The 17,371-nt window shown below is 40.0% G+C and overlaps 1 protein-coding gene across 3 annotated transcripts in view; it reads right to left on the bottom strand.

The window, feature by feature from the left end:
* The window catches only part of NRG3 (neuregulin 3), a 915,071-nt gene that overhangs the window by 489,598 nt on the left and 408,102 nt on the right, over positions 1-17,371 (bottom strand). For all 3 annotated transcript variants that reach the window (XM_065407905.1, XM_065407904.1, XM_065407903.1), the window contains exon 2: positions 1,934-2,063. In XM_065407905.1, the coding sequence (XP_065263977.1) occupies positions 1,934-2,063 (130 nt within the window). The remainder of the gene's footprint in view (positions 1-1,933; positions 2,064-17,371) is intronic.

The following is a 17,371-nucleotide window of genomic DNA, read 5'->3' on the forward strand; positions in this document are numbered from 1 at the left end:
ATGTCATGGCCAGAAGCCTGAATGGACCAGCCAGTGATTCTTATTCATGTGAGAAACAACAACATGAAATAGTGGTTTTCTGTAATGGTGTATCAGTATCAGGAAAGCTGCAGTACCAATGCCGTATCATTATTCTGAGAGAACCACCATTTAAGTGACATTATGGCCACAGTGAATAAGCAGGAACTTGGGGAGGACAAGCAAAGTGAAAGGCCTTGAAAGTGGAACAAAGAAAATAGCAGTTCATTGTCAATATTTATTCCTGATGGTATTTAATCAATATAACCCATATACAATTACAAAAATAGACTGTGCCAAATATCTGCTGACAGAAATGAATCTTATGAGCTGGCTAACGAGGACTATATTAACTTCCACTTGCTTATTTTCTGTTGGTTTTGTTTAATCTGCCTCCACAGAAAATGAAAAGTACCCAAATATTTGACAGATTCCCTACACTGTAGTTTTATTAGTTTCCAAATGAAGGGTACAAATCACTTACTTGCCTTCATAAAACAATTTTTAAAAATAGTTATAAAATTTTATGTTGGTTTGGTGAGGAGATGTCATCATTTTCCACGCTTCATGATTCAGAATAATTAATTTAATAAGTGTGTCATATGAGAAGAGTAAATAATGGAGAGAGATGAATGATCACTGAAGCATATACAAATTGAAAGGAAAAACAAATTACCAGCGCAACACTAAACATAAAAAGCTTTGAGGGATATTTTTCTGATAATTTGATTGGTGCATTAACCTTTAACAGCCCAACTTTCAAACATGGGCACTCAAAGAAGAGGGGTGAAATTTTCAAAAGCACCTAGATGATTTAGGACCTTACAAACCTAAATCTCATTGAAAGTCAGTGGGACTTCAGGTCTTAAGTGTCCAAGTTATATTTAGGCTCCTAAATCAGTTAGGTGTTGCAATGCTAAGTGCAGGAATGTCTAAATACCTTAAAAAATCTGAGCCTTAGTCTCCAAATTATGTAGGTGCTTTTGAAAATTTTACCACAGCTTTCTGTCATATATGGATGTCTCAGTTTGGCATTTATGCTTGTAAATATCCATTTTATATGCCTGTACTGTATGCCAATTAAAGTGTCCAAAAAGGAGGATCTGAATGTTCTATTTATCTGATCCTGTTTCAGACAGATTCTATTTTTAAAATATTTGGATATTTAAAAACAAAAACACAACAGTCTGCATTATTTTCTCATTTGTTTTCATTTTGAGGACAGAGTTAACAAAGGATTCCTGCTCTTTCCCCTACCCCACTTATGTTGGCCAGAATCTCTGATAATATTTATTATTACAGATCACTTTTTCAGCAATCTTTAAAATCGCTTCCTACTTCAAATATTACATAATTTCTATATAGCACCTGAAAGGTAACAGACAAGTAAGAGTAAAGGAGTCAAAATGCAGATAAGCTTCATGACAGCTCCACAACCCTTTTCTATAGTGCACAGTTAGATATAACAACTGTTAATCCTTTAGATCCACGAATAGAGCTTCTTTTTCCCTAGTTGAGCACTATCATCAAAATACTGATCTGACTATGCAAATACATGGAAACTGATCATTTAAAACATCAAGTTAAGGTAATTGCTTAAAATTGTATGAATAAAAATAAATTTCTGTATCAGGACTGGATTGTCATTTTGGAAAACACTAGGATATTAAGAATTATTCTCATCAATGCAGCCAATCAAAGCACTGCTTCTTCTTTCCCTACTTTATTCCTACAAAAATAACACTACAGATTAGAAAAATCAAGCAAGACAGACCCAATCATCTGTACTTTCCACTAATTTCTATATGTACATGTGATTCTAGGTCAATATATTTATTTTATGAATGTTGTATCCTTGGATATTACCAAATCTTTTTGCAAGTTTTTTGCCAAAACATTTGGTGCAGTGACTTACCGGCAGTGTTTGTGTGATCCTGTTAAGGTTTCAATCACAAAGCATTCCCCATCATTGAGACAGTATGCAAGATCCTTGTCTTTGCATGGCTTAAAGTGCTCAGATCGCTCAGTGGAATACGTTGTGGTATCTGTGGAGAAAATATAGGGAGATAAATGCCATTAGACTACCATCAAAATGTAGGATGCCATTAAAAATTGCATTATAGACCTTTGGAATCATTGGTTTCATTGACATTGGGTTGACGAAGATAATCCATATAAATAACTTGATTTCAAAGTTGGTTTAAACCTGCTAGTTGCCTATATTTGCATGCTACTTTCAAAGAAATAGCCTATCCTTAAAAGGTCTTTTTTCTAGTCCAACAACCATGTTGTTACATACAGAAGTGCCAATTTAAATCCATGTCACCATTTTCCTTTAAAAATACCTTTAGACAGACTTTAAAATTAAATGACAAAATGATGTTGCACTGTCCACTGCATAGATCAATTTCCATTAAAACCTTAGTAATTTTCCTTTTGTTGCTATACTTTCAGAAATCTGCCACGTTTGACCTGTGGCTTCTGCAGCAAAATGTCACAGAAATGGCAACCCATTTCACCCTTAGACCATCCACATTTATGGAGAAAGTAACAGGCAGTTTGTTTCCAGTTAGAGCTGGTTAAATTTTTTGAATTCAACTTATTTTCTTCTGAAAAATGGCCTTCTTTTAAAATAACATTTTTTAACTTTTTCATATTTTCAAAAACATTCCAGTACAAGTCAAACAATCTTCAACCATTAAGAAGAAGAGGTAATGAAGAAAGGGTGAAAAGAGCCTACTCAAGATTCTCATTCATAAAGGGCATGGATTTCAGACCCCTTTCACCTGAACTGTGTCATTTTCAGGGATATAGTCTTCCAGCTATATGGGAAACATGTAATGACTAAGTTTTAGAGGAACACAAAACTTAGTTTAAGCTATAGAAGGAAAAACATGGAAATAGACAATTGTGTATATTCTTAAACTTGGGCCTCCCTTTCTGCTGCCGGATCCATTTAAGAAACCCCTAGCTGGCAGTTTTGCCTAAGCGTAGGTGATTATTGAAAGAGTCTTTACTAGCATAATCACTTGAAGAAACGTGAACGTATTTATAAGCAAGCATTACAATCACAGTTGTCAACTCTCACGTGGTAAATAAGCACCCTGACTTTCACAATAAGCCAAAAATCAAGCTGATCCCATTTCAAAACAAGGCCAAAACACGCCAATCCCTAAGAACCCCAACACTCTATATGACTAGATCCCCCGGGCATGCAGTCGGGGACTGTGGTGGGCCTGCACCCCTGACTCTCTGCCCCCTTTACCGCTGCTTGCCGGGAGCCGATCAAAAAAAAGAAGCAACAAGCTACAAGCCAAAACCTAGCCAACAAGCAACTCACAAGCCAATTAAGCCAAAAACAATCCCAATTTCTGCGGTTTGTTCTCGGGTTTGGTGTGTTTTATTACAATATGCTGCTGCAAAAGGCTAAAACAAAAACAAAAGAAGTCCCTTGCAATTTAAACATATTTCTCATCCTTCCCTCTAACCACACCCCTCAACCACCACCCTCCAGATTAGCCAGGCTCAAAAAAATGTTTTCATTAAATAACATTCTACAGCTGGCAGCAAACTGCTTCATTAGCTTCCTTTGTTTTCCCCTTTTGTGTGAGAAAACAGACAGTTTGAAGCATTTATTCACTTAGATTCAACAGCTCAGAAGTGCAGGAAGCACAAGAAAGAAAGAAAAGAGAGATTTGACTTTACTAGAGTCTTGACTACTTTCTAGGAAAGTACTGAGAAATATCACTATGACTGTCGTTTTGGAGAAGTATTGCCTAAATTTAAATGCACTATGCAGTTAATTTGTATTTTAAAGCAGTTTATTGTACACAGAAGTCAGCTTTAACCATATGGCCCTGTCTGCATTAGAAATACTTATACCAGTGTAGTTACACTTATGCAAACCCCACATATAGTGCTCAAAGGAAATATGGGGAAGCTGCACCAACATAAACCCCATGTAAAAGCCGGATATGCACTTTTTCCAAAAAGATATAAAAAGTAGTACACCCTGCTCTAATCCTGCACCCTCTCAGTTTGCCAAACTCAAGTGAGACCAGTGTTCATTTTCATTGCAAAGCAAAATCTTCCTGCTCAGAAACCCATTCCTTGTTCAGGTATGAACATTTTATATTCAGATCTTTGCCCCAACTTCAGTGGGATCTTCACGACTGTCAACTGTATATATATATATATATGTGTGTGTGTGTGTGTGTACGCTGCAGGTTTTACCAGAATTCATATAACGAGAAACTATAAGTTGGTGGTCAGAGTAGTTTATTTTTAAATTTACATATAAGGCTACACAATAATTATGATGAACATGCTAATTAAATTGATAGAGAGGAAGAGGAAAGACTAATGAACAACAATGACCTTCAGTTCCAGCTGCTCTGCAACTAGGCCCAAACTTGGAGATATTCATGGGGAGAACCAGAGAAAGCTGACAATATGGTTGGCATATGCAACATTAATTGGGACAAATTGTGTGTCTGAGGAACAGGATTGCATAAAAGGCCGTGGAAGTATACACAATATACTGCTTTCGTGAAGATGGTCTCACCTCTTCTTCTCTATATTGGGTTTGCTCATGCTCTATGAGGTGCCACCTGGGATCAGGCCCTGCAACTGTGCAAATTCCTTGCATGGGGGAGGTTAACACAAAGAAGGGCGCTCTTTGTATCTTCCCCAACCCTATGCACAAGGGGCAGGAACAGTCTGGCTCCTTAATGTGTTAAGAATTTTGTATCTGTTTTGGAAATTAGAAATCATGTCCCTTGAGTTCTCCATTCAGTGTTTTCAGCCGGAGATATGAAGGATGACTGGGTTTTCTAAGAGAGGTTAGAATTTTAGTTATTGTTATCTCATCTCCCCACGATGATACATGCTTTTGTTGCAGCTTCATTATATATTTAAAATAAATGTTTAGAACATGTTGTTCTAAATAGAACTACAGCCAGGAATTTAGGGGAAAACATGGGAAAGTACTATAGGGGCTACAAATATATGTTTGAACTCTTCCTAACTGGACTCTTCCTTAAGCTGATTACTTTGAAGGATCCTTCTTTTGTAACTGATCTCTACCACTCTCCAGCCTACTGTCAATACTAAAGTTCCCTTCCCCTGCATGAATTGCCTCTGAAGTTCCCTACTTTTGATTTAGCTCAGTTCTTGTGGGCAGCTGACAGGACAGAACCATGACACCATCAAATTAGGCCTGAATAAAGACTGGGAGTGGCTGAGTCACTACAAAAAGTAATTTCCCCTCTGTTGATACCCCTTCTTGTCAACTGTTGGAAATGGGTCACATCCACCCTAATTGAATTGGCCATGTTAGCACTGACCCCCCCACTTCGTAAGGCAACTCCCATCTTTTCATGTGCTGTGTATTTATACCTACCTACTGTATTTTCCATGCATCTGATGAAGTGGGTTTTAGCCCATGAAAGCTTATGCCCAAATAAATGTGTTAGTCTCTAAGGTGCCACAAGGACTCCTCATTGTTTTTAATTCAAGAATATTTAACTGTTGGGGTTGGAAGGCACTCGTGCAGGCCCAAATGTTCTCAAATAGAGGATATATAAATGCCAATAACGCCATGGCTTGGTTCCTCTCTTTTGCTGAGCTGCCACGCCCCTTAGTTGCTGATAAGATTAGTAAATGTAGCTGTTCTTCCCTATAGCTCCATCCCTCTATTCCCCTTTGGACTTAATTCAAGTCTACTTTATATTAAGTATAAAATAAAGTAATATATTGGTGGGTAAGCTGAGCTCCTAGTGCTAAGGCCAGTCTGTGGCTTCTTGAACAAACCCTTTGGAAGTAGAGTCAATCTCAAACAGAACTATTTTCTTCAGAGACTGGCAAATGCCAGGGATCATGAATTTCTGCTGGAACCCTTCCTGCTAAGTTAGGGTTCCTTTTTTGAAACCCTTCCTTTTTTGTCTCATATTCTCTGCAAAGCAAGTCAAGGAGCAGCATGAATGATTCTAGTGGTCCCAGCTTGGACAACCTGTTACCTGTTTTCAGAGCTCATTGATTTAGCAAGGGAACCAGAATTGGGTTTAAGTTTCATGGACAGAGTTTCAGATGCAGTTTGGATTTTAGGATCTTAGTTCAAAACTTAAGTTGTTTGGAATATAAAAATGAGAGAAACATTTAGTAGTGTTTTTTTTTTAATTGAAGTATTTTTGTACAGTGTTTGGGTCTAAAAGTATTCATTATATTCCTCTTATTTTATCTTTTCTCTCCTAAACCCTGAATTATTCAATCATCTCCTCTGTCACCTGCCAACATAGCTTATTTCTTGAATGTTCCTCAGACCTATCCGCTGCTTTTGCCATGGTCAAAATGTGGGTACACTAAATATTCTCCAAGTTCTGTGCTCAGCATTTCCAATTTGCTCTTCATTTGTGTGCTGGTAATAACATAGTTTTGATTGTGGATGCGGACTGACGTAAGACAGATGTTGAGATTTACAGTATCAGCGGAGAAGCGGAGTATTGATAGACAGCTGGTGTTCTAAATGCATGCGCTGCAGTGGAAGGCAACATTACATATCTACATATCTGTTCTGGAAGGTAGATCAGTTGCTTTGTTTTCTTGGAAAAGGAAAATTTCTATTGGGTCCATATCCAACAGTAGAGGCTTGGTATCTAAGCCAGTTTTAAAATGAATGAAACACAAGGTCTTCCATCATTTGCTGTGGGAGACTATTCTACAGTGCATAGAACTCACCATTAGGAATGTTTTCCAGACAGACAGCTTTAGTTATAGGTGAATTTAAGAAAAGAAAAAAAAGTATTCTAGGAATTCCCCTTGTATCCCACGCATACACCGTACCAGTTTTGAAAGTCACTCCCACTCCTTTGATCTGCCACAGCCCAGATTTGTTAACCTTCCAGACACATGGCAAAGCCTATGTTTTCCCTCTCTTCTCTAAGGATGCGGAGAAAGGGGTGGGTTGGAGTGACTGAATTTATGCGTGGTTCTTTGTTTATATTTTTGATTGTAATTTCTGAGATAGACATCTGGAGTACTGGTTGTCTGACTATATTTTAAAATTCAAATAAATACAGATTACTCCCAAAGTGCTGAATTAAAAATCATACATACTGTAGTGAAAGACCGGTTCCCCTCTTCCTCCAACATACAGGCACACACAAGTGCTTGATAACACTTCTGTTTGTAAGTTTGCAAAGAAAGTGGCATAAAGCTATGATACTTGTTCCATTAACGCTGTTGTAAACAACTAACCCCTTTCATAGTTACCTATCAAGTGATAAAAATACCATATGTCAAATCTCCGCTCACTCATATGTGGAACTGAAATCTTTAGATTAGCCAGTGGAATGTAGTAAGCAGAAAATAACAGATCATTACATTGCTTCACATTTTTAAAACTGTAATATTTGGAGTACCTGAAGGAATGAGGCAAGTCCATATTGTCAAAAAATCAGCCAACTTTTTAATGCAGCCCCAGACCTAAGACAGCAGCACCTACCTCTAGAACCAGTGAAGGACAGCAAACCTCAACGGAAAAAAAAAAACACTTTCAAATCTAGACCCCCAGCCTCTATCTTAAAACACATCCACCTGCAACCCCGCATTATAAAGTGTTCAGCAATGTGTGTTGCAGTGTCTGTTCAGCTGCTACAGTATGTTTGCTGCACTAAGCACATTGGGAACTTTGTAAAATACTGTAATAAAGGCAGTAGAAAAGTAAAAGACAAACAGAGCAAAAATAATATTGACAATCCTAAAAACAACATATTTTCCCCAAAAGAACCCCCAATAGGAAGCTTGGAAGTTTCTCAACCACAACAATTTTTAAAATAAGAAAATTAGTAGTGAAATATGAAGACTGCCAAATAAACATACTGTAACCAATTTGAAACCACTAGAAAAGACAAAAATTAAAACTGGGTTAAATCCTGGACCCACTGAAGCCAATAGCAAATCTCCCATTGACATAAGGGGACCAGGATTTCACCCAGAACTTTTATTATCATGTACTCTGGGGGCACATATAATTGCCCCAATCCTGTAATCATTTCCAGGTAAGTGGACCCCCTGCTGTGGCCTACGTTACATACAAGAGAAATACAAGAGTATACATATTATTCTATTTCTTCACATGCTCCATATGTTAGATAAAAATATATGAATACTTCTATAATAGTGAGATTAGAGTTATGGGGGGGGGGGAGAGAGAGAGAGACACCAAGCACCTGGAATCACATTTTTTTTTCTTTTAAGAAAATGCAACAAGTTTAAATGCCTTTTAAGGACCTATGTTTGTTAAGATTTAGCCTCATTCTACATAACGAAGAGAGGGAAGAGCATCTTCGCAAGCAGGCTGGCTAACCTAGTGAGGAGGGCTTTAAACTAGGGTCACCAGTGGAATTAGACCAAAACCCTGAGATAAGTGGGGAACTGGGATACCAGGAGGAAGCACAAGCAGGAGAGCGCAAGAGGGGAGGACTCCTGCCTCATACTGAGAAAACAGGACAATCAGCGAGTTATCTTAAGTGCCTATACACAAATGCAAGAAGCCTGGGAAACAAGCAGGAAGAACTGGAAGTCCTGGCACAATCAAGGAATTATGATGTGATTGGAATAGCAGAGACTTGGTGGGATAACTCACATGACTGGAGTACTGTCATGGATGGATATAAACTGTTCAGGAAGGACAGGCAGGGCAGAATAGGTGGGGGAGTTGCATTGTATGTAAGAGAGCAGTATGACTTCTCAGAGCTCCAGTATGAAACTGCAGAAAAACCTGAGATTCTCTGGATTAAGTTTAGAAATGTGAGCAACAAGGGTGATGTCGTGGTGGATGTCTGCTATAGACCACCAGACCAGGGGGATGAGGTGGACGAGGCTTTCTTCAGGCAACTAACAGAAGTTACTAGACTGCAGGCCCTAGTTCTCATTGGGGACTTGAATCACCCTGATATCTCCTGGGAGAGCAATACAGCAGTGCACAGATAATCCAGGAAGTTTCTGGAAAATGTAGGGGACAATTTCCTGGTGCAAGTGCTGGAGGAACCAACTAGGGGCAGAGCTCTTCTTGACCTGCTGCTCACAAACAGGGAAGAATTAGTAGGGGAAGCAAAGTGGATGAGAACCTGGGAGGCAGTGACCATGAGATGGTCGAGTTCAAGATCCTGACACAAGGAAGAAAGGAGAGCAGCAGAATATGGACCCTAGACTTCAGAAAAGCAGACTTTTACTCCCTCAGGGAACTGATGGGCTGGATCCCCTGGGAGAATAATATGAGGGGGAAAGGAGTCCAGGAGAGCTGGCTGTATTTTAAAGAATCCTTATTGAGGTTGCAGGAACAAACCATCCCGATGTGTAGAAAGAATAGTAAATATGTAAGGCAACCAGCTTGGCTTAACAGTAAAATCCTTGGAGATCTTAAACACACAAAAAACTGAAGCTTACAAGAAGTGGAAGATTGGACAAATGACCAGGGAGGAGTATAAAAATATTGCTCAGGCATGCATGAGTGAAATCAGGAAGGCCAAATCACACTTGGAGTTGCAGCTAGCAAGGGATGTTAAGAGTAACAAGAAGGGTTTCTACAGGTATGTTAGCAACAGGAAGGTGGTCAGGGAAAGTGTGGGCCCCTTACTGAATGGGAGAGGCAAACTAGTGACAGAGGATGTGGAAAAAGCTAATATACTCAATGCTTTTTTTGCCTCTGTTTTCACGAACAAGGTCAGCTCCCAGACTACTGCACTGGCAGCACAGCATGGGGAGGAGGTGACCAGCCCTCTGTGGAGAAAGTAGTGGTTCAGGACTATTTAGAAAAACTGGACGAGCACAAGTCCATGGGGCTGGATGCACTGCATCCAAGGGTGATAAAGGAGTTGGCGGATGTGATTACAGAGCCATTGGCTCTTTGAAAACTCATGGCGATTGGGGCAAGTCCCGGATGACTGGAAAAAGGCTAATGTAGTGCCCATCTTTGAAGAAGGAAGATATGGGAAACTATAGGCCAGTCAGCCTCACCTCAGTCCCTGGAAAAATCATGAAGCGGGTCCTCGAGGAATCAATTCTGAAGCACTTAGAGGAGAGGAAAGTGATCAGGAACAGTCATCATGGATTCAACAAGTGCAAGGCATTCCTGACTAACCTAATTGCCTTATATGACGAGATAACTGGCTCTGTGAATGAGGGGAAAGCAGTGGACATGTTATTCCTTGACTTTATCAAAGCTTTTGATACCGTCTCCCACAATATTCTTGCCAGCAAGTTAAAGGAGTATGGGCTGGATGAATGGACTATAAGGTGGATAGAAAGCTGGCTAGATCATCGGGCTCAACGGGTACTGATCAATGGCTCCATGTCTAGTTGGCAGCCGGTATCAAGCGGAGTGCCCCAAGGGTCGGTCTGTGGGCCGGTTTTGTCCCAATATCTTCATTAATGATCTGGAGGATGGCGTGGATTGCACCCTCAGAAAGTTTGCAGATGACACTAAACTTGAAGGAGTGGTAGATATGCTGGAGGGTAGGGATAGGATACAGAGGGACCTAGATAAATTAGAGGATTGGACCAAAAGAAATCTGATGAGGTTCATCAAGGACAAGTGCAGAATCCTACACTTAGGATGGAAGAATCCCATGCACTGCTACAGACTAGGGACCGAGTGGCTAGGCAGCAGTTCTGCAGAAAAGGACCTAGGGTTTACAGTGGATGAGAAGCTGGATATGAGTCAACAGTGTGCCCTTGTTGCCAAGAAGGCTAATGGCATTTTGGGCTGTATAAGTAGGGGCATTGCCAGCAGATCGAGGGACGTGATCATTCCCCTCTATTTGACATTGGTGAGGTCTCATCTGGAGTACTGTGTCCAGTTTTGGGCCCCACACTACAAGAAGGATGTGGAAAAATTGGAAAGAGTCCAGCGGAGGGCAACAAAAATGATTAGGGGGCTGGAGCACATGATTTATGAGGAGAGGCTGAGGGAACTGGGATTATTTAGTCTGCAGAAGAGAAGAATGATGGGGGATTTGATAGCTGCTTTCAGCTACCTGAAAGGGGGTTCCAAAGAGGATGAATCTAGACTGTTCTCAGTGGTAGCAGATGACAAGCAACAAAGAACAAGAAGTAATGGTCTCAAATTGCACTGGGGGAGCTTTAGATTGGATATTAGGAAAAAACTTTTTCACTAGGAGGTTGGTGAAGCACTGGAATGGGTTACCTAGGGAGGTGGTGGAATCTCCTTCCTTAGAGGTTTTTAAGGTCAGGCTTGACAAAGCCCTGGCTGGGATGATTTAGTTGGGGATTGGTCCTTCTTTGAGCAGGGGGTTGGACTAGATAACCTCCTGAGGTCCCTTCCAACACTGATATTCTATGATTCTATGAATGAGGGTGAGTCCATGTTTAATAAATCAGTTATTATGATGGAAAATATTCAAAACAAAAAGTTATTTTGATGCAATTATCATAGGCCAGAAAAAAATGCCATGAAATGGAGAGATTCTCTCTTTGGCAACACATTGTGTTGGTGGCATTAGCAGTAAAAAACAGTTCTGTTAATTAAAAAAATCCCCCAAAGCTGCAGTGATACATTACAGATAAAAGCTAAACACAGCATTCTACAAATTAAGCTTCTGCTGGAAAACAGTCAAGAGTTTTATTTGGTTTAATTAGCTTCTTTGAGCTAAACTTTCTAATACCTGTCTCAAAAATGCAAAATCACTCCTAGTGTAATAACAATATTAAAAAAGTCTCTCTCTAGAAAGGCAGCAGCGTATTAGCTAGCAATCATACCATGAAAGTTGGAGATTTCAACACACATCACCTAGATATGAGGTCTCAGACAAATGATCACATTTTAATTTAATAGTATTCAACTCTGTTAAATTCAGATATGCCATGAAACTTTATTGGAAATAATTAAAAAGCCTGGTTTGTATGGCTGATAAAGTTATTGTAACATACGATACTTCTTGAAGACTATCATGCTAATATGAGATAGCTTCTATATTCCATTTCTGTCCTGAATCTGGTATTGACTTTTTGTAATGGTCATTAAACAGATATGCCTTCATTTGAAAAAAAAAAAAAAAGTTAAGATTGAGCATCAAATATTGTGTCAGTGGGAGAACAATAATCTTTGTAATCACAAAGATCCATATATCTTGATCTATACAGAACATCATAGCAAAGTACATGCATCTTTCATTAGAAATACAACAGCTAAAATCAGTGTATATATTAAACATTATGTTTACATCTACATTATTCTAGAACAGGGGTCGGCAACGTTTGGCACGCGGCTCACCAGGGTAAGCACCCTGGCGGGCTGGGCCAGTTTTATTTACCTGCTGATGTGGCAGGTTCGGCCGATCGTGGCCCCCACTGGCTGCGGTTCGCCGTCCCAGGCCAATGGGGGCGGCAAGAAGCGGCGCGGGCGAGCGATGTGCTGGCCGCGGCTTCGCGCCGCCCCCATTGGCCCGGGACGGTGAACCGCGGCCAGTGGGGGCCGCGATCGGCCGAACCTGCCGCGTCAGCAGGTAAATAAAACTGGCCCGGCCCGCCAGGGTGCTTACCCTGGCGAGCCGCGTGCCGAACGTTGCCGACCCCTGTTCTAGAATTAGGTATATTGTCCTTGGACAAGACTGACATGATGCCAGTGGTACATAGATGTCCTTTGAAAAACTCCGTTCCTTCACTGAAATTCCATCCCTCAAAGACATCTCTCCTTAAGTTGTTAAGTTAGTCTGCAGTCTTGGGGGTTCTCTTGGGCTCTGCATTGCATTTGGATGCTCAAATAACAGTGGTGGCAAAAATAATTCATTGTCATCTGTGATTGCCCAGAAGATTTCACTGCATCCTGACTCTATGGGACTCACATCTGGCCACAGTGATCCACATTTCTGTAACACGTAGGCTCTACTACTGCAATTCTCTGTATTGTTATGAATTCCAAATGCTCTGAAAAAGCTCCACCTGAAACAAAGCAGCTTGTCGGCTCAGAAACACAGGTCACCAGGAACACATCACCCCAATGCTCTGCTCTCTAAATTGCCTCCCTTTTGAACAGAGAATTCAGTTCAAGGTCTCTGCTGATTTTCAAAGTTCTAAATGGATCTGGTCACAGCTATCAAAGTCCATCAGGCCTACAATGAAAGCTATGATACACAGAATCATTGACAGAATACCCCATGTCTATACCCTATTGTAATGATCTTTTGTACAAAATATGCCTTGTGAGGATTTCATCTGAAAACTCATAATTTTCTGGTCATTACTGTCCTGGTAAAATATGTGTGGCAATGTTGTGATTCCATGGTATGGTGTTATTAACAACTGAAGTTGGCAAACAGGTTGTTCTTAAAGGCATGTGTGCTCTGCTCAAGTTGCATTTAAGCAATGAACAGAGTCATCAAGAAGGGAGAGAAATGAAGCTCAAACATGTGAGGGAAAAAGGAACAGGGAACACCCTTTCTCCTACACCTTGCCTTCTGGTATCCCAGCTGGAAATGTTTTTCAAGAGAAAGACAAACTATAAAAAGGAGGGACAAACACCCCAAGGCCCCCCTCTATTTCTCCCTGCACCTGAAGTGACAAAGGAAGCATTAATTGGATTCTGGGAGAAGAGAACCTGACCTAAGAAGTTTGGTCAGTAAGACTGCTGAAAGCACATGGTGAGAAAACATTGTTTTGAATTTAACATAGTTTAAATTAGGCACCAGTTGCATTTTATATTTATTTTTCTTGTAACCATTTCTGACTTTTATGCCTCATTACTTGTACTCAATTAAAATCTCTTTGTAGTTAATAAACTTGTTTTATTGTTTTATCTAATCCAGTGTGTTTTAATTTAAGTGTTTAGGAAACTCCATTTGGGGTGGCAAGTTGTGTGCATATTATTCCTTTTTAAAAAATAACGGACTTTACATAAACTTGTATTGTCCAGGAGAGGGCTGGGCAGTACACGACATACATCTCTAGGGGAAAATCTAAGAGTGGGAGTGTGTTGGGGTGACCCTGCTGTATAACCAGGCTGGTGAGAGCCAGAGTGTAACCCAGGTGTGGCTGGCTGGCGGCAGTTACACACAAACACGCAGGGTGTGGCTTGCATGCTGAAAGGCTGTTTGTGAGCTGCCGAGGTAGGAGCTACTTCAACCAAAGCACTGTAAGGCACCCAGTGTTGCTGGGTAGGGATGACAACTGCTCATTAGCCTGGATTGTACCCTGGTATGTCACAACTGTCAAACATTAGGGGAAGACTTCTGTCCATAGGAACCTTGCCCAGAGTCAGCCCAAGACTAAGGAATGTACTGTTCCACACAAATGAAGCAAATAGTTAGGGACATGTACAAAGATAACCATCCCGCCCCTCCTCACCTGAGCGCACATCTCAACTGCTGCAAAGATTCTTCCCCCATCAGTACTAACATATTAACACTTTCTTTAAAAAAAACTGTGATATAAGGTAAAGCTACAGACTAAATTACAGGGCCTCTTACACATTCTTAGACTAGGCATAGGCCTTCCAAATACTGTTTTCCTATTTTGAAAAACAAGTTAATACAAATAAATGTCTGTTCAACAACATCTCACAATATGAAAGTGTCAGGAAGAAATTAGAAATAAAACTATCACTTCAGAATATGTTATGGCATAGGATATTTAAATATAGCAACTTCTCAGTGATTGATTGATTGATTGATTGATTTTAAGAGTACAAAATTCGGCATCTTAGGCCATGTTCTTGCCTGTACCTTTACACAGAACTCCCATTGATACCAAGAGAAGTTTCATGTGCAGGAGTTAGTTAGGGAAAGGCCCCCAGTGGACACAAATGACCAGACTATCTAAAGAGTTCAGCACCCATAATTAGGGTCAGATATTTAGAAGAGCTCAGCTCTGATGAATGCACCAAAATAAGTCGTTAAAATTCCAGAAGTTCTGAGCATCCAATGGGCCACGTTATTTTGAAAATCCAGATAGGAAAGTCACAATGTGAGCTGCTGGGTGCTGAGTACTTTTGACAACCAAACTCTAACCAAACCAAACACCCAGTTGGTGCTGATAACTTAAAAACTGGCCTTGAGTTCTTCTGAAAATCTGGCCTAAAATGTTATTGAAAGTGCAGGATGGGCTGCCAATGTATGTTTGCTCCCTGCTGCTATTGGAGCATCCACTTTGTTAGAAAAAAACTATTAATGTAATTATAAAAAGGTTTAAACAGTCCAGAAGAAAGGTATGAAAAGATATTTGAGAGAGGCAATCTGTCCTTGGCACTACAAGATATGTCTTCTCTCTGGCACAGCTGCATAAGAACAGACAGTCTGTACTCTTCTGTTATGGGAGAAACTGATTGTCTCCTACAGAGCATTTGAAAATTCAATTGAGTCAAATACCTGTTGAGAGAGTTGAAGAATTTTACTGAATTCATTTGTGCAGTAGAGCTGCTGGTTTTAAAATTGGTAGTATGAGCCTGTTGTGGCCCTGGCAAACCAACCCGTGTATGATCCGTAACTTAACAAGAAGCATTGCAATTGCAATCAAGACAATGTACTTACATACAGGTATCAAAGAAATGTTAATTAGTCTAGCAATCCCCAACTCATGCACTTTGTATTAATAAAAATCAAAGAATAGTTGCTAAGTGTATTTGTGTGTGTTTATCTATATCCTGTTAGAAGTTTACCAATGTAACCAAATTACCTTTTAGATGCTTAATACATTTCATGTCTTAATTGCCTTCATATTATGTATGCGACTGTGTTCAGTTAACCTTAAGATCACAGATGTGAGACACTGCAGGAAATTAATATTACTTACACTGTCTTCAGCTTATCTATCCCTGTTATAATGAAGGACCAGCTAATTGCCTTATGTAAACAAGTGTAACTAGTTTACCTGTGTATGCATAAGAAATAGAAGATTAATTTCAAAGCCAGGGTCAATTTAACAATGACGGTCACACAAACTGTCTGCTTTGCCTATTCTTCCTTGGAGGAAAGTCCTGCTGGGAGAATTTCTGTGAAGAGGCTTGTCAGCCTGCTAGAGAGCTATAAATACTGGACCTTGGGCATGATCTGGCATCTCTAGTCTGCTGAACTTTGAACAGAGAAAAGTTTAAGCCATGAGACTGAGATCTCCTAAGTACACCTCTACCCCGATATAATGTGACCCGATATAACACGAATTCGGATATAACGCGGTACAGCAGTGCTCCGGGGGGGGGGGGGGGGGAGGGGGGGAGGGCAGGGCCTGCACACCCCGGCGGATCAAAGCAAGTTCGATATCACGCGGTTTCACCTATAACGTGGTAAGATATTTTGGCTCCCGAGGACAGTGTTATATCGGGGTAGAGGTGTAGTTCCTTGAACACCCAAGAAAATGTATGGAAAGACTCTAACTGACTCTACATCTAAGCTGCATTTGGAGTCTAACCTTTTGGGATGATTCCAGAGAAACTCTTACAAGCCAGCAGATTCATCCATCACTGCTACAAATCTGATATAAGGACCTTGCAAGCTTTTGTAATGTATACAATATTTTAACCATTCAATAAAGATTTATTAATAAAAGAAAAAAATTATTTAGTTTACTAAGGTCAGATCTGAAACACATATTGACCCGGGGGTTAAGTGTCTGATCCTTTGGGATTAGTAGAACCTCACGTATGGTGAACTGGGTTTTCAGTAAACTCTTACTATAACCTCTCACTGTTTGCCTATATGGGAGCCAAGGGCTGGAATGCCCAAAGGGGACTATGTTGGCTTCTTGTTAACCAGTGTGATACTACAGAAGCTCTTTTGATACGCGTTTGGTGACTCTCATTATAAAATAAAACACCTTCTATGGGGGATTGCCTGCCCTCTTTCTTGCAGTCTGTCTTGAGTGTGGCATTCTCAGTTTGGCCCATCCCAGGCACATGTGTCACAATAAAGTTTGGCTTTTTCTATTATAAGAACAACTTTTTCCATATCTAAACAAGTCTCATCACACCTAAATAAAATGGCCACCTACACTGTGTTGACTTACTAAAAATGAATAAGATAGAATGAATAGACACATTTTAGTTATATATATATATATATATATATATATATATATAAACACACACACACACACACACAGCCCAATTCTCTTCTCATTTGCCCTAGTGTAAATAAAGAGTAACTCCAGTGAAGTGCACACTATTCACGATAGTCTTGTGCCATATTATACAGATTTTAGTTTCACGATTATATACTTTCTCACAAAAGAATCAAGTATAATGAAAACTGATTTACACGGGTTATAATACTGAAACTAGACAGTAGTAATTACAAAGTTCTTATGTATTTTTGAGACCTACTGATGACAAAGCACATAAAAGAGA

This window comes from Emys orbicularis, chromosome 7, assembly GCF_028017835.1.
Source record: "Emys orbicularis isolate rEmyOrb1 chromosome 7, rEmyOrb1.hap1, whole genome shotgun sequence".
NCBI lineage: Eukaryota > Metazoa > Chordata > Testudines > Emydidae > Emys > Emys orbicularis.